The sequence below is a fragment of the Phaseolus vulgaris genome, chromosome 10 (genome assembly GCF_051622355.1).
Source record: "Phaseolus vulgaris cultivar YP4 chromosome 10, ASM5162235v1, whole genome shotgun sequence".
In the NCBI taxonomy this organism is placed as follows: domain Eukaryota; kingdom Viridiplantae; phylum Streptophyta; class Magnoliopsida; order Fabales; family Fabaceae; genus Phaseolus; species Phaseolus vulgaris.
This window is the reverse complement of record NC_143507.1, coordinates 19219119-19244847: the sequence shown is the minus strand read 5'-3', so window position 1 is coordinate 19244847 and position 25729 is coordinate 19219119. Positions and strand designations below refer to the sequence as shown.

Sequence of the window (25729 nt, the reverse complement as noted above, 5' to 3'; positions counted from 1 at the left end):
CTACGCAGAGAGCAGCGTTCGGTGAGTGTGCCTAGACCAGCCACACCGGGCGTTCTCCTAAGAGTATGCGATTTACCCAGATGAGAGATCAAGAGAAGTATCCTATGTTACTCCGCAAGGGCGTAACTTAGGCACACAAAGAGAAGCGCTAGAGCCCTTCCAGTAAGTGACACGTGTGTGAGTAGATGTGAGTTGCAGGCCTCCACGTGTCATCATCTGAGAGGGGTGCGGTCCAGACAAAAGTGCACTCCGTACCACTAAGGGTACAGACAGGCGCAGCCAAGCGCAGAGACGCGCAGACATGCACAGACTCTCACGCTCTCACTACTGATTCTGTAGGTACACTGTCTCTGAAAAGCATAACAGGGTTCTGACACATGCCAGAAAAGCATAACAGAATTCTGTTATGCCCAGAAACAGAGAGAGAGACATAAAAGAGAATCAGGGAGAGATTGAGGGAGAGGAAAAAGAGAGAGTAAGAGTTTTTCAGACACACTACTAGTTTTCTCGTTTTGGTGGTTCTGTGGACTAACTTGATCGTCGGAGTGCAAACGGCCGCTAGAGGCGCCGTCTGTGTGTTTCGCAGGTCACGTTTGAAGACTCGAGAGAAGGTTCTGAGTGTGACTCTGCAGAGAACGCTGTCGCGTAGACGGGACAGAGAGTGTTACAAAACGATTCCTCCACGTTCGAGTTGTCGACAGGATCAGAATGAGTAGACGAGACATTCTTTATGTCATAATACACTACACAACTTTGACCAAACAATTCTCAAAATGGTCTTATTTTCCTAAAAAAATGTGGAATATGTATTCTCAAACCAATTGTTACAAAATTAATAAGTTAACATAACATGTAAGTAGAATAAAATAAATGCATACTTAATTTATACTACCAAACAATATTACTTTTTTTTTTCATTTCATAAGACATATTTAAATAATTTTTTCCCATGACTACATTTAAAAAAATAAAACATAATAATTTCTTCATAAATTAAAATTCAGTAATGAATAAGTTAAAAAATTAAAAAAAGAATCATACAAAATAACTTTATGCAAATTAACTTGTGAATAAATTAATTTTAACTATACAAAAAAAATTCTTTTAAAAATATTTACTTCCAAACAAATATGGTATGATTAGGCATAAGCTACATTTATGTGCCAAGAATTATTCTATAAACAAGCCTTTTTTATTTGTATACCTAGTAAAACTTGATTTACCTAATACTAATAATTAATGATAAATTAAGAAAGCGAAAACTGAAAACTTGGCTTCTAGTTGTGGGACGGTCCTATCACATTCTGGAATGGTGATGCTTTCATAGGACCACTGTCCACTGAAATGCCCTTATCAACATTTACGAATATACCTCCTATATTTTTCAATCCTTGGTATTTGTTTCAAGACATGCTTATACCAAACACAAAATAATAATCGTGTGTTAAAAAAATAATTATATCACAAGTTTTATCAATATTTCATAATGATTTTCATATTGTTCCTAACATGTGGCTGCTTATGCTTTGTGAATTCCAAGGTAGAAAAGATGGAGATGGGTGAGATTTTAACTCCCTTGTTTGGATCATATAAAAATAAGAAAAAGAAGGTTTATTCACCTTTTGGTTTGATTAAAATTTTAAAATATGTTTATGATATTTATTTGTCAAATTTGTCCATCAATTGGAAATTTTATTGGACATTTTCAAATATGTATGTGTTTGTTTACAAACTGAAAGAGCGTATCTTTTCATATTTTTCACTTCAAATGGGAAAATATGAAAACTTTCTCTTACTAGATAAAATAAAAAAAATTAGAAGAATAGTTTATTATAACTTAACTTTTCTTTAACATTACAAAATATTATATTTCTTCAATCTCATATCTCATATATCTAGATATGCTTAAATCACTAAAAAAAAAATTATTTTTAACAAGAATTATTTTTTGGTGTTTTTGACGATTTTAATCCCATAATTTACTTTTCTCCTGAAAGATTCAAGCGTCGTTAATAGATTATTGACGGTTTTTATGAACTATGAAAAATAATTACTTTTCGACGGTTTGTTAAAACCCTCATTACTCCCGGCAGTTTGGAATCCTCGTTATTACCGACGGTTTGGAACTCTCGTTATTTCCTACGGTTTGGAACCCCGTTATTCCTGAAACCTCTATTACTTATAGGGGATCATATATAAAAAAATAGATGACAAATAATAAAAATAATGAAACAAAATAATCCTTCATCTTGTATGTTAAAGACTTCCAATTTGTCTTTTTTTTTATTATTATTATTCATTCTTATAATGAGTAATATTATAATAAAGAATCTATTATTTTAATAGGAAGTACTAACATATATATGTTTATATCATAAGCTTAATCTAGTTGACCATGGTTGTCGTCAAGATAATTTTTGAATGAAAATAATCAAGTTTTACATTGCAAAGTTTGTTCTAAATCTCAAATAATTGTGCGAGACTTGACTCGTACTCGTTAATAATCCCATATATTTTCGAAAAGGTTTTCGTGCAGGACAAAAGTTTTGTACCTATCTCTAATTATGATTTTTTTTCTTGTTCCTTCATGGATTTTCATTCATAGAGAATATCTTAAACTTATTTCATAAAAGTTATAATAATGAGAGTATCATAAACATTGTAAAGTCATTTAATTCGCATCTAAAAGTAAAAGTATTAAATCCAGTATAAGTTTATTCAATTTATTTTTGTTAAATAAGAAAGCAGAAATTAATATTTAATACGAATAACCACCCAACGAAATAATATAATGAAGAAACATGGTACCACGAGAATATCTACTTTTAATGAAAAAAATATTTCCTAGCTCCACAATAAAAAGCTTCTTATTTTCATAAAAACAGAATAAAACATATAAGAAAATTATAAAAAATGGTAAGAAGAAGAGATGTTTCTTATTCTCTTATGTGTCTTACATCACTTCATGTATAGGAAATATATAGGGAGTTTCTCTCCCCAAATTACAATCTAATTAGGTAGGATACTAATCATGAGATTCTATCATTATTAAATTAATTGCATATAATTGGGTACAATATCGTACAATATCGTACAATATTGCATACAATAATTGCATATAATTTGATAATTATTATTTTCTTACTCCCCTCAAGTTGGTAGGTGAAGATCATGAACCCCAACTTGTGTCGTAGCGTCAAAAACTGTTCCTTGCCCAGTGCCTTCGTAAAAATATTTGCGAGCTGATACTGTGTCGGTACATATGAATGACTGATTATCCTAGCTTGTAATTTTTCTCACTCAATGTGGCAGTCTGTCTCAATGTGTTTTGTGCGTTCATGAAATACTGGGTTTGCTGCTATATGTAATGCCGTTTGATTGTCACAGAAAAGTTGAGCTGGCAAGTTACATGACACCTTTAAATCCTGCAACAGATATCGCAACCAAACTATCTCCAAACAAGTATTGGCCATCGCACGGTATTCTGCTTCCGTTGATGATCTTGATACGTTTGTCTGTTTTTTTGACTTACATGAGATAATAGAAGAACCAAGAAAAATGCAATACCTAGATACTGATCTCCGAGTTGTTTGACAACCTCCCCAGTCTGAGTCGCAATAAGCTGTCTCAGATTGTTTTCGGAGGGCAATAACAATCCTTGTCTTGGTGATCCTTTGATGTACTTTAGGACTCGAATTGCGGCATCCCAATGAGGTTTCCGTGGATCCTGTATATATTGACTTAGGGTCCGAACCGAAAATGCTATGTCAGGCCGAGTAACCGTGAGGTATATCAGTCGTCCCACGAGTCACCTGTATTTGACTGGATCCTTTAATAACTCTCCATCGTCTGGTGTGAGTTTTAGGTGTTGTTCCATTGAAATTTGTCTGAACGAGCACTTGTGAGTCCCGTATCCTACAAAATATCAAGTGTATATTTTCTTTGGGACATGTAAATACCAGCTTTGAAACGGGAAAATTCAATCCCTAGAAAATATTTTAGGTCTCCAACATCTTTAATGCGAAATTGTTGTAATAAAAAATCTTTAACACGCTGAATTTCTGTCAAATCATTTCCTGTCAAAAGAATATCATCCACATAAATCAAAATGGCAATAAATGATGAGTTATTTTGTCTTGTGAATAGAGAGTAATCTGTCTTGGACTGTTGAAATCCTACAGACTTAATCACATGAGAAAATGTTGAAAACCATGTCCGAGATGCTTGTTTGAGACCATAAAGGGATTTGTTGAGTCGACATACAATGTTCTCCCCCTGTTGATGATGCCCGGGTGGCAAGTCCATGTAAATAATTTCATGCAATGTGCCATGTAAGAAGGCATTTTGCACATCTAGCTGGTGAGTAAACCAATTTCTGGTTGTTGCAATGGTGAGGAGACACCTCAAAGTTGTTAATTTTGCTGTTGGTGAAAAAGTTTCAGAATAGTCGACACCTTCAATCTGAGTGTACCCCTTTGCGACAAGGCGCGCCTTATATCTGTCGACGCTACCATCTGAGTTGTACTTTATTTTATAGATCCATTTGCATCCGATGGGTTTTTGCCCAGCGGGTAACGGTGTCAAGGTCCACGTTTGATTTAGCTGCAAGGCGGAAAACTCTTCGTCCATTGCTTTTTTCCAATTTGGATCAAGGATAGCTTGAGCATAAGTGTGAGGTTCTTTAGTGGTTGTGATGTTAGCAAGATATGCACTATGTGTAGAAGAAATCGTGAATTAGAAAGAAAATGATGCATAGGATACCTGGTTCCATTCGACCGGTCTTTGGCAGTGGTCGAATGATTGGCTTGGGATCCCGTTACGTAGTCTTGAAGCCAGGAAGGTGGGGTTGATGTGCGACTGGATCGTCGAACAGGAAGGTTGGTTGGAGAAGGTTTGGTAATGGGTGCTAGACTTCTTGGCATGGGAGAAAAAGGTTGGTCTACTGGAGGTTCTGGTGTATTATGACGGTAGGAGACGAAGGTTGGTGTGATGAAGGTTCAGGTGCATTGTGACGAGTAGGAGAAGAGGATTGGTTTGATGGAGGTTCAGGTGTATTGTGACGAGTAGGAGAAGAAGGTTGGTTTGATGGAAGTTCAGGTGCATTGTGATGAGTAAGAGAAGAAGGTTGATCAAGTGAATGTTGGACAGGAGTGGATAAGTCAATGTCAATAGTGGGCAAAATACCTTGTAATGGAGGTGAGGATTGTGTCTGTGACTGTTGACAGAATGGGAAAACACTTTCATGGAAGATGACATCCCGACTTGTAAAAAAAGTGTCTGCATCTATATCAAATAATTTGTATGCTTTTTGACTGTGAGGATAACCAATGAAGATGCATTTTCGGGTGCGCGGATCAAATTTTTGCTTAGGTGAAACAACAGTGGGGTAACAGAGGCAACCAAAAGTTTTTAGGTGAGAAAGTGAAGGTGGTTGATTATATAGTAGCTCAAAAGGTGATTTATTTTTTAGTAAAGGTCATGACAAGCGATTAATGATATATGTGGCGGTTAAAACGCATTCTCCCCAAAATTCTAATGGTAAATTGGACTGAAATAGGAGGGCTCGTGCTGTGTTTAAAACGTGTCTATGTTTGCGTTCTACTACTCCATTTTGTTGAGGAGTGTAGACGCAAGTGCGTTGACATTCAATACCTTTTTTGAGAAAAAAAGCATACATTGAAATAAATTCCAGTCCGTTGTCAACGCGGATGGTTTTAATAGATGCCTGAAATTGATTTTGTGCAAATGTAATGAATGACTCTAAGAGATGTTGGGTTTCAGATTTGTGATTCATAAGAAATAGCCAAGTACATCTAGCATAGTCATCGACTATAGTGAGAAAAAAACGTTTTCCAAAATGAGTTGGGGTTTTATGAGGACCCCAAATGTCACAATGCAATGGATTAAATGGAGAAGGAGATTTTATTGTGCTTAAAGAAAAGGGTAGCCTTGTGTGTTTAGCTTTGGGACAAATACTACAATTATTATGAATGGGAATGAGATTTTTACTGATAGGGATAGGTTGTAAGGAAGATACAAGTTGTAGACACGCCGGAGAAGGATGTCCGAGGCGCTTGTGCCATAAATCAGGGTCAGTCGATATTTGAGATGCGTGGCCTTGGTTTGGAAGAGGGGACATGTAGTATAAGCCTGCGTGTTGTTTACCCGAGCCAATCATCCTCCCTGTAGCCAAGTCCTGCAAAACGCAACCATGTGGAGTAAAAACGACACAACAATTTAGTGAACTGGTTATCTTACTAACAGACATGAGATTTAAATTAAAAGAAGGAACACAAAGAACATCTTTGAGAGTGATTTTGTCATTGAATTTAATTGTGCCCGTAGATGAGATGGGCGCAATTGAGCCTGTGGGCAGATTAACATTTGAAATAAATGATGATGAAATGTGTGTGAAAAATTGTGAATCTGATGCAATGTGATCGGTTGCTCCGCTATCCAAAATCCATGGTTTCGTAAAAGCAGGATTAGAAGAGGAGTTATGGGCAAGCAGACCTGTAGAGCTAACAAACGTGTCACTTTTACTGTTATTGTTGAGCAAGTAAATAGCCTTTGCCAATTTCTGAATTTGCTCGGCACTGAAGCCTTGTACGAGGTTTCTATCGGACTCGTTACTGATGCCTTTTTGCCAGACATGATTTTTTATTTAGGGGATAAAAATGGAGAGGCTGTCAGGGCACCAAGATCGGTGCTCTGATACCATATAAGAAAATGATAAAAAATGGTAAGAAGAAGAGATGTTTCTTATTCTCTCATGTGTGTTACATCACTTCATGTATAGGAAATATATAGGGAGTTTCTCTCTCCAAATTACATCATGAGATTCTATCATTATTAAATTAATTGCATATAATTGGGTACAATATCGTACAATATTGCATATAATTTGATAATTATTATTTTCTTAAGCCGATTTTATGGGGTTGAGTTAGGCTTAAAGTCCATTTCTTAACATGGTATTAGAACCATTTCGAGTCTATCCTAACGAGTGTTTGTTGGGCTTATCAGGCCACCCGCTATCGGGCCGTTATCGGACCACCCATAACATATATCTCCACGCACGAGTTGGTAGCCTCGGCGTGAGGGGGTGTGTTGGAGAACCCACATCGACTAGAGATTAGGACATTTCATTATATATAAGTGGGTGCAAACCTCACCTCATGAGCCGATTTTATGGAGTTGAGTTTGGCTTAAAGTCCATTTCTTAACAAAACAAACACTCTCAAGAACCTTAATCTTCAAAATTCTCCAATAAAAAAAGAATAATAAGAACACCAATAGCCTTAAAAGCCGCAAGCTAGTAAGGAATTATATCTTAAAAACCAACATAAAGAATAGCTTAAACAAAATTTGTCAAATATATAATCTAATGCACTGACAGTAGATTTCTCAGCAAATTTTTTCAAGCACATAAATACTATTCTCAACACTAAACTAAAAAATTGTGTATAAATAAACAAATTGAAATTGCCCAAAACAAAGTAAATCGTGAAATTCATTATAAGAAAATATTCTTAAAAGAGATGAATAATACTGCAAGTCCAGATTTCAAAACTAGAAAGATTAATCTAACGATAACTGTTTAGTGAAAATTATTACAAAATAGAATTCCCCTCCACAAGTACCTAGTTGTTTTGTGGGACTATTTGGTGAATTGGTGAAATCAACCAGAATTTTTTCTAAGACATCAGCATTGTACTCCATCTTTAGCTGATCAGAATAACCTAGGCCCGGCAAATCAACAATAGTTGCATGGCAACTTGCATTGCCATTACGTTGAACAATGTCTTCAGCCACTAATCTCCATTCCTCAACAGTGCTGACATCAGAAATGGTTAGCATCATCTAGATATTTTGGGAAGGCTCCGAGCTCTCCTTTACATGCTCCCCATAACAAATGTTTATAAGATTGTCCTTGAATTTCCATTGCCATTTACTAGTCTGATGGATATTTAATTTTTTAATATACAAAAAAACTTATGACATTGCAAGTTATTGAACAAGAATCCTATTACTCCATGTCACCATACATTTAGATTAACAATTTGATAAAGATGCCTTTCATTTAATTCTTAACAACAATCTTCAGTGGGACATGTCTTTTGGCACCTTGCCTCTAGGTGCTTAAAGTCCTTAGTACATTAAGAAATTTTCCCTTTAACCTTGCAAGAAATCCTTGGCCTATTTCTAAGAACATGAAATATCATAAATGATTTATATTAAATGACGATGACAAACTAATCATATCTATGCATGCAAGCCATGTACCTGAACTAGGGACAAATTGAAAAGAACATTTGGAATCTTAAATATGTCAGCTCCAATTTCAAGTGTCCTGCATGATAAAAATAAACACATTATAAACAACAATAGACAAAAAGTTACACTAAAAACCAGAAGCAGCAATTAGGCTATGAAGTACAAATAGTAGCACATTAAATGAAAGATATTTTGAAGATGTTTTTTCCGGTTGACTTGTTTGCCGGTTGACGCTAACGACGATCACACGCCATCTCGTCTCTTCCTAGGTCTGTGCTTAATTGGATCGAAACACTTTGTACCTGCATAGACAAAGGGGGCGCCCTAGAGATCGTTTGCACTCCGACGTTCAAGTCAATACTGGGGCTAAGAAACAGTATGTGAGTGTAATAGTTCTAGTCTCAAAAGACTGCATACCTTGTAGGTTTTCTTACTACCCTTTATATAGTTTAGGGTTTCTTCTGTTTCCGTTACCCGCACTTAGGGTTTCTAAAGGAATGCCCTTGCGCTGCTATTACCCAATCTTAGTGTAATCTAACGCATAAGGTTCCCCTTCAGGAGTGCATCCTCTAACCGAATGGCCACCTGGGTACCAACTTGTGCACCAAATCTCTGGGGATGCCCTAACTGTTCACGTCCCATGCATGCAGCCTGCCCCCGGAAACCGTAACTCTAATGGGCCTCAATGCCTCCAGTGGTTCTTTGCTTGTGATGCGCCTGAATGCGCTATTCACACCACACACATGGACTCTTTGTGACCTAGTACTTCCCCTTAACTCTGGGTGCTTTAACTGATAACTGATATGTTTTCTGGGACCCACCTTTCGTGGCCCAATTTAGCTGTTTGAACCACCGATGCCCGATGTCACATCGGCCTTACTCATATGCCAAGGACACATCGGCATATCCTAGTGATAGACATCGGACCACTAATCGGCACGCTGGCTCATGCTGCCTGTGGGACCCAGCCTACGTGGCCCACCATTACTAGCGGTCATCGATGTCCGAGAACTGGTTGGTACAGAAGATAAAACAACATTCATTCCATCCTCATCCATGTTTAAATTAATAAGAATAACACTGACTTACTGGCCATCAGGAAGCTCATAAGAAAAACATTCATTCCTCTTCACGCCCGTTACCCAATGCCCCCGTTCGAGACTAGGGGGCTTGTGTCAGGAGCAATCAGAGTGACCCCGCTCTCCTAGATGGGTTTCCCTTGTACTGGACAGAGAAACCCATTCTTCAGAGGGCTCGAAGTCTTGAAGACCTTGCCCCTCAAGAGCGAGGGGTGTGCGAGCTCCTCTCTGGACTCCCTGCTCCTTTCAGCACTTTGGAGCTACTCAAGTGTTAGTTCAGCCCAAAGGGTCTTAAAACATGTATCGGTATTTTCTTGCTACCATGTCTCTTGCTTCATTTCATTTTCTCTTGCATACTTGCCTTATTGATTATATCATGTGTTTACTTGTTGTCTTTGCGTAAATATGGGCTTCAATAAGGTCAAGAAGAAGAAGCTGGCCGATCTGTTGTCCAAGTGAAGGGCGGCTGCTGCTGGGGCGGGCCCTTCAACGCCCGTAGCCCCCTCAACCTCAGCTACTTCTGCTCCCCATCCAACCGAGCCTGCCCCTGCTATTGATAGGAAAGCTGGGGTGGTGGCTATCGAATCTGGCGACGAAGACACCTGCACCAGCCTTGTCTTCAAAAGGCAGAGGGTTGGCGAGGCCGTGGCGCCCTCTGCTTCTGCATCCGGTGGGACCCTGGCCTTCATAGACCATCCTCTGAGCGCCTCCTCCCCACTCCACCTAGTTGTTCACGAGGGTGGAGGAAAGAGTGCCCTCGAGGGCCAAGAGATGCCCTCTACCACCCAACTTCCTGTGATGCTCCAACGGTTATTCAACTGTTTTCAGGACAAGGAAGTGTTGGAGAGCTTAAGCGGCAATCTCTCCCAATATCACATCATTGATGGCCTCGGGGACTTCCTGATTGCCTCTAACTTGGCGCCGAGCAGAGCCTAAGAGGCGGAGGAACTTAAGGCCAATGTGGTGAAGCTGGAGGAGGAGATTTCCGTTAACGCCAAGACCTTTGCCAACCGCGAGATGACAATGTACGTGGAGATGGCAAGCCTTCGCAAAACTGAGAAGGACGCCAAGAAAGCTCTTCAAGATAAGAGCCAAGAGGCGCTCCAACTAGAAGCGAAGATCTTGCCCCTTCGTACCAACGTGATTGAGCTGGAAGGGTTGGTCGAGGAAATGAAGGAGAAGATGGCCAGGCTGGAGGAGAGGGCCACCTAGCGCGAGGTCTTGCTGGGGCAAGTCGAGGGGGAGTTGGTCGAGAAGGTTGAATCCTTCAGAAAGAGGAGCTCACAAATGATGCCGCTGACGCCTATCGTGAGGGGTTTCAAGATGCCATTGCTCAGTTTGCCTGCGTGCATCCTGAGGTGGATTTTACCCCTTTGGTGAGTCAAAGTGCGTCGTCGATAGGCAACTTGTACTGAGAGAGTAATATCTGTAACTCCGTCTTTCTGAGGAACAATCTGTCCTTTGTACCTATGTTTTTATAAGTATTTAACTTCTGTTTAACTGTTAGTTTCATTTGCTTTGCTCTATATTTTTCTGCCCTTGCTTGTATCTACTTCGACTAACAACGCTCTGGACCTAGGCTCGCCCTTTAGGTAGCACGTTTAACTTTGTATGTTTTATCTTGTGTGCGTGAGTCCCTTGATTGGTCTTACCTTGGTTTGAGGATAAACCCCTTTTTTCTGTTCTTGATCTTCTTCTTGCGAAGCAGGCAATTTGTCGATCCCGCCCCTACCCTCCTTGGATAGACGAGAATAACCTGCTAGTAATGATGGTGAACCACACCGTCCTCGACTTTGGCTTACCAACAAGGTAAAGTGTACTGATCCGATCGGTCATCGGTAGTCGATGACGTCAGCTGCAGAGGACCACGTGGACCACTCGCAGGGTGACGCGTGGCCCAGGTGACAGAGAGATCAGGGAGGCGATCGCTAAGAGCGGTGATCGGGGGTCAATAATCATGTGACCACCGACAGCGGCAGAAAGGTCAGGGGACAGATCACCCAGAACGATGATCGATGGTCAGTAGCCAAGTGGCCACCAACAGACCAGTTCCCAAACTAACGCCTGGGGGCAGAACGCGAGAAGCAAAAAGAGCACTGATCAGTCATCGGGTGCATTGTCATCGGGGTCTCGTGTTACACGCAGTTAAACTGGGACTGAGGTTCCCAGCGAGAGCGTTACACATGGACCTCGCATGAGCACATCTCAGGGAATCGCGCACGAGAGTGGCCTGAGGGAGCTAGTAAACCGATCAGTGATTGGTGACTCCCTCAACCCATCACGTGCGTGACAGGTAAGCCGTCTACGCAGAGAGCAACGCTTGGTGAGTGTGCCTAGACCGGCCACACCTGGCGTTCTCCTGAGAGTATGCGATTTGCCCAGATGAAAGAAATATGCTAAGTTACCCCGCAAGGGAATAACTTAGCACACAAAGAGAAGCGCTAGAGCCCTTCCAGTAGGTGACACGTGTGTGGGTAGATGTGAGTCGCATGCCTCCACGTGTCATCATCTGAGAGGGGTGCGGTTCAGATAAAGGTGCACTCCGTACCGCTAAAGGTACAGACAAGCGCAGCCAAGCGCAGAGACGCGCGGACACGCACAGACACCCACACTCTACTGATTCTGGAGGTACATTGTCTCAGAAAAGCATAACAGGGTTCTGACACATGCCAAAATGGCATAACAGAATTCTGTTATGCCCAGAAGCAGAGAGAGAGACATAAAAGAGAATCAGGGAGAGATTGAGGAGGATACGAGAAAATAGAGAGCAAGAGTTTTACACACACTACTAGTTTTTCTCATTTGGTGGTTGTGTGGTCTAACTTGATCGTCGGAGTGCAAACGGCCGCTAGAGGCGCCGTCTGTGTGTTTTGCAGGTCACGCTTGGAGATTCAAGAGAAGGTTCTGAGGGTGATTTTGCAGAGAACGCAGTCGCGTAGACGGGACAGAGAGTGCTACAAAGCGACTCCTCCACGTTCGAGTTGCCGGCAGGATCATTTGGCGGCCACCGTGGGGCCCGAGTGAATCGTGGTCCCATATACACCACAGTTTTTGAAGCTTACCAAGGTTTTACCAAGTTCTTTGCTAGGGAAAAATGCCAAGAAACAGACAACCATCACCTGCGCCATCTGCTGACGAAGGAGCTGTGACAATGGCGCAGGTCCTGGAGATGGTGCGCACGCTGCAGGATAACGCCGCAGCGTCAAAAGCTGAACAAGAAAGGATGCAGACGGAGTTGGCCGCGTCGCAAAGCAGGAACGACGAGCTGAATCGCGTCAATGAAGAATTGAGGAGGACGTTGCAGGCGCAGAGGGAACACGTGGTTGACGAAAGGGTGTCTAGGCAGCCATCACCTCCAAGAGCGTTCCCAATGCCATTCTCCCCTGAAATCATGGGAACCATGATGCCTCCCAACCTGGTGGGGGTGAAGGCGTCGTTCAAGGGGGTAGAAGACCCGGAGGCGCATCTGATGGCGTTCCACACCCAGATGATGTTGTCTGGGGGCTCAGACGCTGTGTACTGCAAAATGTTCATGAGCACGCTAAGCGGAATCGCCATGGAGTGGTTCGTGAGCTTACCAGAAGGGCATATCACGTCTTTCTCTCAGTTTTCAAAGCTCTTCACTGAACAATACATCGTCAACAAAGCACCTGCAGTGGTGTCATACGATTTGTTCGACGTGCGTCAGTACCAAGGCGAGTCGCTGAAAGACTACCTCAACCGCTTTGGAGCACAAGTGGTTAGACTGCCCAACAAAGATGAAGATATGCTGGTGCACGCGTTTAAGAAGGGAGTGCTGCCTGGCCCCTTCAGCGAGTCTCTCATCAGGAGCCATCCCAGCACCTTTGCAGAGATCCGACGACGCGCGGTGGCGCACATAGTGGCAGAAACAGAGGTTTCTGAGAAAAGAGGAAGTGCTGCACCACCAAGACCGCGTGGAGGGCAAGGGAAACTGTAGCAAGCAAGGGTGCATGAGGCCAAGGAGGGGAAAAAGGTGCGGGAAAAACCTCGTCCCTATGCACCAGGCAAAGATCAGAGCAGGGGGCGTGCAAGGGAGAACAATGCGCCCCCAAGATACAATTTCATGGTGGGATTGGCGGATCTCATCGCCCTTCCTGCTGTAGCAGCAAGACTACGCGTACCAGAGAAGACTGATAAGGTACTTGGTAGAAAGAAGAATGAGTGGTGTGAGTTTCACCAGGCCTTTGGCCACACACTTCACTCCTGTTTGGCGCTGGGACACCAACTGGCAGAGTTGGTGAAGTCTGGGTTCCTAGCAGATTACCTGCGTGAGCCGCAGGGTGATCGCGCGTCGGGATCTCAGGCTGGAGAACAGCAGCATGAAGTTCCTGTGCACGGGGAAGTGCAAACAATCGCGGGAGGCTTATCTGGTGGGGGATGCACAGCGTCACAGAGAAGGAGGTACGCCCGGTCGGTTATGGTGGTAGACGCGGTAAATGAGAGCCATTACCCTGAAGTAGATATTGTCTTCAGGAAAGCTGATCTACGGGACGTTGTCCCGCACGACAACGACCCTGTGGTCATCTCCCTCATCACGGCTGGAAGACGAGTGCACCGAGTGCTCGTAGATCAAGGAAGCTCGGCATACGTCATGTTCTGGCCGACGTTTAACAAGTTGCTGTTGTCCCCTGATCAACTGAGGCCGTATTCCGGGTGTCTTTACGGCTTTGCAGGAGATCAGGTAGAAGTGCGGGGATACATTGAGCTGAGGACAACGTTCACTGATGGGACGACAGCCCGCACCGAAAGGATAAAGTACTTGGTGGTGAACGCCCCTTCTGCGTACAACATCTTGTTGGGGAGGCCAACACTCAATAGGTTGGGCGCAATACCATCGACGAGGCACATGAAGTTGAAGCTGCCGTCGATGGAGGGGACCGTAATAACCATCAAGTCGGATCAGGCTGAGGCTAGACACTGTTATGAGAACAGCCTGAAGCAGAAGAGAAGTGTATGTCATGTCACCACGACACCACCACCAGGTGTGCGTGAAGAGCGATCGGTGGTTAGGGAGACACAGGGCGCTCAGAGGATGGAGAACGCTGCGGTGGGGGGCTTCCAGGTAGCCCAAGTTGAAGAAGAAGAGGAAGGCGCGATCGCTCCTCGCGAGTCAGGGATCGCGAGGGCGGTCATCGCCAGCGAGAGAAGGCCCCACCCAGCTGAAGAATGGGTCGAAGTGGACATCAGGGGGAAAAAGTTCAAATTGGGGGGATCCCTCGTTGAAGAAGAGCGAAAGCTGATCGTTGGTGTGATCGAAAAGCACATGGGTGCCTTTGCATGGTCAGCGTCCGACATGCCAGGAATCGACCCTGATTTCCTTTGCCCCGTCTATCGATGGATCCGAAGGTTCGACCTGTGCGACAAAGGCGAAGGAAATTCAACGAGGAAAAGAGAAAGGTGATCCACGACGAAGCGCAGAAGCTCCTTGCTGCAGGGCATATCAGAGAGATCCAGTACCCCGAGTGGCTAGCGAACGTGGTACTGGTTCAGAAGGCAAGCGGCAAGTGGAGGATGTGCGTGGACTTCACTGACCTCAACAAGGCGTGCCCCAAGGATTCTTACCCTTTACCCAGTATAGATGCCCTAGTTGATAGCGCATCAGGGGGAAAGCTACTCAGCTTCTTGGATGCTTTTTCAGGGTATAACCAGATCAGGATGCACCCCGTGGATGAGTGCAAGACCGCGTTCATGACGGAACGGTCTTGCTATTGCTACAAGGTCATGCCATTTGGGCTAAAGAACGCGGGGGCCACCTACCAGCGGCTCATGGATAGGGTACTCTCGCCCATGCTGGGAAGGAACGTACATGCATATGTAGATGACATGGTGGTTACGTCCCGAGAGAAGAAGCATCATGCAGCTGATCTGGAAGAACTATTCACCACCATCGCCAAGTACAGGCTGAAGCTCAACCCGGAGAAGTGTATTTTTGGTGTGGAGGCTGGGAAGTTCGTGGGTTTCCTCTTAACAGAGCGGGGAATCGAAGCCAACCCAGAGAAGTGTGCAACAATCGTGGCAATGAGGAGCCCAACGACGGTGAAGGAAGTGCAGCAGCTCACCGGTCGCTTGGCAGCCTTGTCCCGGTTTATGTCCGCTGGAGGGGAGAAAGGTCATCCATACTTCTAGTGTCTTAAACGCAACAGCAGATTCCTTTGGACACAGGAGTGTGAGGAGGCCTTCATCAAACCGAAGGAGTATCTGGCGAGCCCACCAGTCTTGCGAAAACCTCAGGTAGGCATCCCTCTTCGTCTATATTTCGCTGTGACGGAGAGAGCAGTCAGCTCAGTCCTGGTGCAAGAGCAAGACCAGACCCAGAGGCCTGTTTACTTCGTGAGTAAGGTGCTGCAAGACCCTGAAACAAGGTACCAGGCCCTCGAGAAGGCTGCCCTGGCGGTGGTGTTTTCAGCCAGAAGACTCAGGCATTACTTCCACAGCTTCACAGTGGTGGTGATGACTGATCTGCCTATCCAAAACGTGCTGAAGAAACCTGATGTAGCAGGCAGGATGGTCAAGTGGGCGGTGGAATTGTCAGAGTTTGACATTCAGTACGAGCCCCGAGGACCGATCAAGGGGCAGGTGTTCGCGGACTTTGTAGTCGAGTTGTCGTCGATCGCGACACCTGCAGAAGGTTTAGGTTTCCGATGGGTGTTATCGGTGGACGGTTCCTCTAATCAGCAGGGGAGTGGCGCTGGAGTCATTTTGGAAGGCCAAAACGGGGTACTGATCGAGCAGTCCCTCCGCTTTGCCTTCAAGGCTAGCAACAATCAGGCGGAGTACGAAGCCCTGATTGCAGGAATGTTGCTGGCAAGAGAAATGGGAGCAAGAAACCTGCTGGCCAAAAGCGACTCTTTGCTGGTCACGGGGCAGGTTACAGGGGAGTTCCAGGCAAAGGATCCCCAGATGGCAGCCTACCTGGAGTATGTACAGCTCCTGAAGACGTCCTTCACCGAGTTTGAATTGGTACACGTGCCAAGAGAGCAAAATGCCAGAGCAGACCTGCTTGCCAAGCTGGCCAGCTCAGGCAAAGGGGGGAAGCAGAGGACCGTCATTCAGGAGACCTTGAAGGTACCGCGTGCGTTCGTGTCAGACAACCAGGTACTTCATGTATACAAATCAATGGAGCGCCTAACGATCGGTCATCGATCGTTGACCCAAGAAACGCTGAGAGCACCGAGGGTGAGATCGCGACCGTCGAAGACCGATGAGTCGATGGAGGTCCGCGCAGAGAAGGAACCCGACACCTGGATAACGCCATACCAGTTATACTTAGAAGATGGTGTACTCCCACTCGACGTGGCAGAGGCAAAAAGGATAAAGAGGAGTTCAAGTAAGTTTACTCCAATAGATGGAAACCTCTTTAGATTTGGATTTTCTCACCCTGTGCAGATCTGTGTGCACGGCGAGCAATGCACCAGACTCATGTCTGAGCTGCACGAGGGGGTGTGCGGAAGCCACGTAGGTGGTCGCGCTTTGGCAAGTAGGATACTCCGCGCGGGGTACTACTGGCCAAAGTTGAAGGAAGACTGCGTAAGGTTTGCTCAGCGCTGCAAACAGTGTCAACTGCACGCAGACTGGCACAAGGCACCCCGTGAGGAGTTGAGGTACATCCATAGCCCGTGGCCATTCCACACATGGGGGATCGACATCCTAGGACCTTTTCCCCTGGCGATAAGGCAGATGAAGTTTCTCATCGTGGCCATCGAGTACTTCACCAAGTGGGTGGAGGCAGAACCAGTCGCACACATCACCGCACAGAAAGTCGAGCACTTCGTCTGGAAGAACATCGTCTGCCGCTTCGGAATACCCAAGAGGTTGGTCTCCGACAATGGCACCCAGTTCACGAGTCATCAGCTGAGGAAGATGTGTGAAGAGTTAAAGAAACAGCAGGTTTTCGCTTCAGTGGAACACCCACAAACCAATGGGCATGTGGAGTCGGCCAATCGAGTACTGCTCAGGGGGCTGAAGCGAAGACTAGACAAGGCCAAAGGAGGATGGGCAGAGGAGGTCCCCAGAATTGTATGGTCTTATCATACCACCCCACAGTCCAGCACCCATGAGACACCCTTCAGCCTTGTCTACGGGACAGACGCCATGATTCCCGTGGAAATACAGGAGAGCTCCCCCAGATTCTTGAATTTCATTGCTGAAGAGTCCAATGAAGAACGAAAGGTGAATCTCGACCTGCTGGACGAAGTGCGAGAAGAAGCCAGAGTCAGTGCTGAAGCCGTAAAGAGAAGAGTAGAGCGGAGGCACAACTCTAAGGTGAGGCCCAGGCGCTTCCAGGAAGGTGATTTAGTGATGAGAAAGGCGCATCAGAATGAGATGGAGAACAAGTTGTCTCCAAAGTGGATAGGCCCGTACAGAGTGGTTGAGACGTTGGAGAACGGAGCCTATCGGCTAGAAACTCTGGAGGGAGGAGCGATCCCCAGAACGTGGAACGCCACCCATTTAAAATTTTACTTCAGTTAAGTTGTAAAGTAGTTGCGTTCTCGCGCTCAAAGATACATGCTTTGTATGTGGTGGAAACAGTTGAACAGACAAGGGGGCACTCTTTTCCCTAAGGAGGGTTTTTAACGAGGCCACCCAATTAAAGAAAAAATTTCCAGCATGCCAAGTGTGCGCAAGTATTAAAGTTAAAATCCTCCTTGCCCCAGGCGCAAGTGCAGGTGATCGGTTAGGCCTTACTTGCCCTAGGCGCAAGTACTGGCACTGATCTAAGTCTTCCTCACCCCAGGTTTGAGCGCAGGCAGCTAAGGGTTTGAAAAGCCAGGGGTGCTAGTAAGACCAAGAGAAGGAAAGGAAAGATTCTGGCAAATGTCCTTACCCACTTGGCATACACCAATATTGGCCCAGTAAGGCTCTTAGCCCGAAACCCTTCTCACCCCAGGAGTGAGGCAGGGAATGAACGACTCAATCCGCCGAAGGGTGATGACCTTGGGGAAAGTAAGAGGGGTTAGCGAGAAACACTTTTCTTTCCCCAAAACGAGGCATCACCTCGAGCGATCGATGTCAAAGTCCTCTATGCACTTAGCGCTAGAGCGACAGAGTAGCCAAGTAAAGATCGAAGAACGATCACTGATGAGTCGTCAGTGATTGGTTAGTGGTGCAAAGCAGCGCACGAGAACTGTTAAACACAAAGCTAAGGGAGTAGCTAGTCGTGATCAAGTAGAGGCCAAGATCAAAGGAGGCAGATCGCGCTAGGCCTAAGCTGGTTAACACTTAGTCGTGTGCAAAGGGAAAGATAAAGCTTAAGATCGCGCTGAACCTAAGCTAGCTAACAGTTAGTCGTGTGCATAAAGAAAGGCGAAGCTCAAGAAAAATACAAGAGAAGAAGCTTATACAAATTGAGAGTATATATTCACAACCAAGTCTTATACAAATTCTGAGTACTAAGAAAAGTTGTGCAGAAGTAAAAATTTACAAGAAAGAGAAGAGATTAAGGGGCAGGAGGGGTGAGCTTTCCATCTACCACTTCGTGATAAAATCTGAATTGCGAGAGGTCCAAGTCTGGGAGAACGCATCGGATTTGCTCGAGTGCCAGCTCGAATCCGTCAGTAAGGGCATCAGCACCCACGTTCATCAGATCAGCTTTCTCCGCCTCCAGTTTTTGCTTCGAGGCCTCCGCAGCATTTCTCTCAGTGGTAAGGGCAGCAAGGGAGGAGGCAGCTTCTTCCAGTTGGCCCTTGGCTTCAGACAGTTTGCCCACCACCTCCTCAAGCCTCTTCTCTCCAGCAGCGGCCGCTTCTTTGGTGGACTCGAGCTCCCCCACTAGTTGAGAGTTCAGTTGGCGTAGGGAGGAGGTCTCGGCCCGTAGCTCCACCACCGCGCAGTCCAGAGAGCGAACAGTTTGCCCCATCAAGATCTCCGTCTTGATGGTCTCTTAGACCTGCGCTAGGTACTCCCTCCTAGCTTTTTCCACCATGCCCCGCATCAGCTCTACAGACCCTTGGGCAGCTTCGAAGTCACTTCGCAGTGACTCCTTGTCGTGCTCAAGCTCCTTCACCCTCTTCTCCAGGGCTATTTGCTTGCGGTGCTGGGTGGAAAACTCCAAAGAGAGCACCATCTGCCTAGCCAGGTGCATGTCCACCTCATCACCGTTCCATTCGACGAGCTCTCGGTTGCTGATAAGCTGTCGAACCAAGGTGATGACCCTGCTAAAGTTCTCGTGGCTAGCTCCAGAGGCGCTTGGTCGCGAGCTGGAGCCACCACATTCAGCAGTTGCAGTGGAGGCTGGCAGTGGTGGCAGGAGACCCCCCGGATGAGCGGAAGCGCCCCCAGCAGGAGAAGCAGATGGACCAAGAGATTGGCCTGCTGGGAGGGGGATGACGGTCGAGAAGCTGGAGGCAGCTGTTGGCAGGGAGAAGGAAGGCATGCGGGCTCTGGGGCAGGTTGAGTAGAGGGAGGAGGGGGTGAACCTTCCTCTACCTCCACCACCTCGATCTCCCCAGGCTGAAGAGACGAGGCCCCCTCAACCACTGGCAGTTTCCTCTGGCGGTGTATAAGAGGAGAGCCAGAGCTTTCCTCTTCGGTTGAAGGAGCAGCAGCAGCAGCAGCAAGTGAAGTAGAGGCCTTCACCAATCTTCTTCTTTTCCTTCCCTGCTCGGGGCCCTCAGCTGGCGCGACCGAGAGAGGGGGGGCTGCAATGGGCTTGGTGGTAGAAGAAGAGGAGCCAGTTCCCTTGGTCCCCCGAAGCTTGGCAAGCTCCAGCAAGGCTTGCCTCCTGTCTTTCCCTGACATTGAATCTACATAGATGAGAAAAGGAAGAGTTAGATGGCCAAGTTACGCAAGTAAGTCAAAATATATAAAAGCATGCGTGAGAAGGTGCAAGTATCCTAAGAGGTGGAAGAAAAAGAGCTACCTATGTATTTTTTCAGAGCCACCACATCAAACTCATCTTTGATGAGGCGAGCAGAGTTGTACTTGGCCCCCAGGAACAACCCACATAGCTCGCGCTCGTAGGGGGCCATGGCTTCAAGGTCCTTGGCTTTCTTGAACTCAACCCCAGGAACCCAGTAGAGGGGGTACCCCTCGAGCAGGGTTGGACTTTGTGGGGTGGCAGATATCATGTAAAACCTGCCTTTCCAGTCTTTGAAGGATTGCTGGTACAGGCCCAAGAGCACCCGTCCAGCAACCCCATTCAAACTCACCCAGGACCTGTCCCCGGGGTTCTTCACCTCGAAGAAGTAAAGGAACATGTCCACGGAGGCATTGAGTCCGAAGTAATTGCAGAGTATCTGAAATGCCCGGATGAAAGCCCAGGCATTTGGATGGAGTTGGCAGGGCGCGACGTCCAGCTCCATCATCAGCTCCTTTTCGAAAAAGGTGAATGGCAGGCGCAACTTCAACCTTTTGAAGATGGCGGAGTAGATGAAGACGAAGGGCACCCCATTGGTGGCCCTATCGTCCGCGCAGATGGGCATCCCTCGAGGAGGAATGTGGAAGTGACTTCGAAGGTTCATTTTCCCTGTCTATGGTGCACGAAGGTTCATCCGGGTCATGGCTCAGAAGAGAGGTGAGATGACCCTGTGGTAGCAGGGTGGATGTTTCAGCCAGCAACGCCAGGGGGGCCCAGTCGTAGACCCTGGCGTTGTCATGGTAGGAGGTGGCAACAGGCGGTGGCGGAGCTGGCGCACTCGCGGAAGGCTGTGCACCAGAAGATGAGGCAATAATGCGTGCGGTTTGTTTCAAGCGAGCCATCGCGAGATAACTGCAAATGGAGGAAAAACGAAAAGTCAGAATGAATGGAAGAAGAGGGAATGATGAATGGTTCGGTGAAAACAGAGAGGGGGAAGGAGAAAGAGATGCCCAGGTGAAAAGAGGAAGAAGAAGAAGCAGAAGTCAGAGCGAGAACGCGAAAAAACCCTAGCGCGGGTCGAGAGAGGGAAAATAGGGAAGATGAATGCATGATAATGAGGAAGATAAATGCAATCGGTAAAGATGACCTAAATAGACCCAGGAAGAAGAAAAACCATACCTTTGGATGATCGCAAGAGGTTTGGAAGCAGAAAACTTGAAGAAAGATGGGTGCGCAGAGAAAGAGTTCGCAAGAAGTCTGAGAGTCGATTGAAGAAGATGAAGGAACAGTGAAGGCGCGCGCCAATTTGAATAAGAGAAGCGCTAGCGACACACCATGCTGGCCGTCGATGGGGCCACGTGTCGCGAGATTAAGGAAGGAAGTCCAAACGTTAAAGAAGCAGCACGTGAGGTGGCACGTGATGCGGTCCCACTTGCCACGTGGACTGAGGGCACGACCACTTAGTCTCTTCGCCGAGAACGAGTTCACGACTCGAGACTGGGGGGCTTGTGATCCGATCGGTCATCGGTAGTCGATGACGTCAGCAGCAGAGGACCACGTGGACCACTCGCAGGGTGACGCGTGGCCCAGGTGACAGAGAGATCAGGGAGGCGATCGCTAAGAGCGATGATCGGGGGTCAGTAATCATGTGACCACCGACAGCGGCAGAAAGGTCAGGGGACAGATCACCCAGAACGGTGATCGGTGGTCAGTAGCCAAGTGGCCACCAACAGACCAGTTCCCAGACTAACGCCTGGGGGCAGAACGCGAGAAGCAAAAAGAGCACTGATCAGTCATCGGGTGCATTGTCATCGGGGTCTCGTGTTACACGCAGTTAAACTGGGACTGAGGTTCCCAGCGAGAGCGTTACACATGGACCTCACATGAGCACATCTCAGGGAATCGCGCACGAGAGTGGCCTGAGGGAGCTAGTAAACCGATCGTGATTGGTGACTCCCTCAACCCATTACGTGCGTGAAGGGTAAACCGTCTACGCAGAGAGCAACGCTTGGTGAGTGTGCCTAGACCAGCCACACCTGGTGTTCTCCTGAGAGTATGCGGTTTACCCAGGTGGAAGAAATATGCTAAGTTACCCCGCAAGGGAATAACTTAGCACACAAAGAGAAGCGCTAGAGCCCTTCCAGTAGGTGACACGTGTGTGGGTAGATGTGAGTCGCATGCCTCCACGTGTCATCATCTGAGAGGGGTGCGGTCCAGATAAAGGTGCACTCCGTACCGCTAAAGGTACAGACAAGCGCAGCCAAGTGCAGAGACGCGCGGACATGCACAGACACCCACACTCTACTGATTCTGGAGGTACATTGTCTCAGAAAAGCATAAAAGGGTTCTGACACATGCCAGAAAGGCATAACAGAATTTTGTTATGCCCAGAAGCAGAGAGAGAGACATAAAAGAGAATCAGGGAGAGATTGAGGGGGTTACGAGAAAATAGAGAGCAAGAGTTTTACACACACTACTAGTTTTTCTCATTTGGTGGTTGTGTGGTCTAACTTGATCGTCGGAGTGCAAACGGCCGCTAGAGGCGCCGTTTGTGTGTTTTGCAGGTCACGCTTGGAGATTCAAGAGAAGGTTCTGAGGGTGATTTTGCAGAGAACGCAGTCGCGTAGACGGGACAGAGAGTGCTACAAAGCGACTCCTCCACGTTCAAGTTGCCGGCAGGATCATGTACCTTCCCGATCTCGATCCTGCATCACGAAGGTAAGGGTGGATTTAACTGATGAGCCATGTTGTTCGACCTTGGAGTTACTACGCAAGAGGGAGATTCCTTAAGGAATCATGCTTCTCCCGTCTTGGTGTCTCTAACTGGGGTGAACGACTCTTACCGACCTTATCCTTGTTGTACAAAGTCAAGGGGCAGACTTGAACAACTAGCCGCGAACTTGCTTGTGAAAAGTCAAGGGACAAGCCTTCAACGTTTGAACCATACTATTCCCAGCCTTGGTAAACTTGCGTAAGAGGGAGATTCATGATTGAACCATACTTATTCCCATCCTAGGCGCATTACTTCAAGGGGGGAGGTCCATTTCACCGGTGAACCTTACTATTCTTCGCCTGGTGAACTTACACGAGAGGGCCTTATTGGGAGAACCAAACTACCTCTACTCTCCGTGTATCACTTGAAGGAAGAGGTTCATTTAACTGCCGAACCATACTATTCTCGGCCTTGGTGAACTCACACAAGAGGGAGGTTCACTGAGGAACCATACTACTTCCTCTCTTGGCTTAATCACTACAAGGGAGAGGTTCATTTAACTGCAATGAACATTTCTTAACTGAATAACTAGAATTTTATTCGGGTGACCTTGTTAAAAAACCCTTATGAGGGAAAAAGAGTGCCCCCTTAAACATGTACAATGCAAAATGTTTTTAACTAAAATAAAACTTCAGATTGGTCGCATTCCAAGTACGAGGGATCACACCACCCTCTAACGTTTCGAGCTTGTATGCTCCATTCCCGAGGGCATTCGTTACTTTGAAAGGGACAGTCCACTTGGGAGATAACTTGTTTTCCAACTGGTACGGGTGGGCCTTCCGCAACACCAGGTCGGTGACCTGGAACTTCCGAGGTCTCAGCTTGGAGTTGTACTTGTACTCCACCCTCCTTTTCAAGGCTTCAGCCTTAATCCCCGCTTCCTCCCTCACCTCATCTAGTAGGTCCAAGTTTACCTTTCTCTCTTTGTTGGACTCCTCGACCACGAAGTTCTGGAAACGCGGTGAGTTCTCCTGGATTTCTACCAGAATCATAGCGTCCGAACTGTATACCAAGCTGAATGGTGTTTCCCTGGTTGTGGACTGAGGGGTAGTGTGGTAGGCCCACACGATTCTAGGAACTTCTTCCGCCGAGGTCCCTTTGGCTTTGTCTAGTCTTCTCTTCAGACCTCTGCGTAGAACTCGGTTGGCTGACTCGACCTGTCCGTTCGTCTGAGGGTGTTCTACTGATGCGAACACCTGTTTCACTCCCATCTCCACACATAGCTTGCCCAATTGTTGGCTTGCAAACTGGTTACCGTTATCAGACACCAACCTCTTCAGTATTTCGAAGCGGCACACTATGTTTTTCCACACGAAGTGTTGGATTTTATGGGCTGTGATCTGTGCTGCTGGCTCAGCCTCAATCTACTTCGTGAAATACTCTATGGCAACCACGAGGTACTTCATCTACCGTACTGCCAAAGGAAAAAGTCCCAGAATATTGATCCCCCAGGTATGAAATGGCCATGGGCTGTAGATCGATCTCAACACCTCTGGAGGCGCCTTGTGCCAAACAACATGTTGGCACTGCTTGCACCGCTGGGCATACCTCGTGCAATCCTCCCTCGTGGTTGGCCAGTAATATCCTGCGCAAATGGCCTTTGATGAGAGAGATCGACCACCAATGTGGCTACCGCATATCCCTTCATGTAGCTTTGCCATGATGCGCGTGCATTGTTCGCCGTCTACACATACTAGTATAGGATGGGTGAAACCATGCCTGAACAACTTCCCATCGATCAGGGTGTACTTGTTCGAATTTTTCTTGATTTTCTGAGCTTTTGTAGGTTCTAACGGGAGTACTTCACCAGCCAAATAGCGTTGGTAGGGCGTCATCCAAGTTTCTCCTAATTCGACTTGGTAGATTTGCGGCGCTATCTCCCCAGCAACCGGGTACCTGCTTACTCTGGGTGTTTTCACCGTTTCCTGTGTTAGCGACCGATGACTCCTCCTCATCCCTTCTCATGTACTAATCTATTGGACTTCTGCCATTTTTTCCTTTGGTGGTTCGAGGTGTCTTCAGGGTCTCCTGAATCACAGTCCTCTGTCTGCCCCCCTTGCCCGAACTGGTGAGCTTTGCAAGTAAGTCAGCTTGGGCATTCTGTTCTTTGGGTACATGGACCAACTCGAACACCTCGAACGACTCCTTCAAGGCTTGGACATATTCCAAGTATGCGGCTATCTGGGGGTCTTTAGCTTGGTACTCCCTCGTGACTTGGCTTGTAACTAACAAAGAGTCACTCTTTGCTAACAGCCCCTTTGCTCCCATCTCCTTAGCCAACAACATTCCAGTGATCAGGGCCTCATATTCTGCCTGACTGTTACTGGCCTTGAAAGCAAACCGTAGAGCCTGCTCGATCAGCAACCCATCTGGTCCTTCCAAGAGGACGCCAGCCCCACTAACTTGTTGGTTCGAGGAACCGTCCACAGAAAGCACCCATCTGAAACCTTCTCCTTCTTGGTGCATGGCGGCCGAGGAGAGTTCTACCACAAAGTCTGCGTAAACTTGGCCTTTAATGGGCCCTCTAGGCTCATACTGTACATCAAACTCAGACAGTTCCAGCGCCCATCGCACCATTCTTCCTACTACATCCAGCTTTTGTAAGACCTTGCGGATTGGAAGGTCTGTAATCACTATTATAGTGAAACTATGGAAGTAGTGGCAGAGTCTTCGCGTCGAGAACACTACCGTTAGGGCTGCCTTTTTCAAGGCCTGGTATCTCACCTCTCGCATTTGCAGCACCTTGCTGATGAAGTATGTACCGACCCGTCCCCGGGCGTTGAC

General features: G+C 46.4%; 1 protein-coding gene across 1 annotated transcript; it reads right to left on the bottom strand.

The window, feature by feature from the left end:
- Nucleotides 1-8199: 8199 nt before the first annotated feature.
- LOC150024674 (uncharacterized) lies at nt 8200-25522 on the bottom strand. The gene is made up of 4 exons (XM_090296088.1): nt 25061-25522; nt 23624-24309; nt 8287-8353; nt 8200-8205 (listed from the first exon to the last, which is right to left on the bottom strand). The coding sequence occupies exons 1-4, from the start codon at nt 25520-25522 to the stop codon at nt 8200-8202; spliced, it is 1221 nt and encodes a 406-aa protein (XP_090152214.1).
- Nucleotides 25523-25729: the final 207 nt, after the last annotated feature.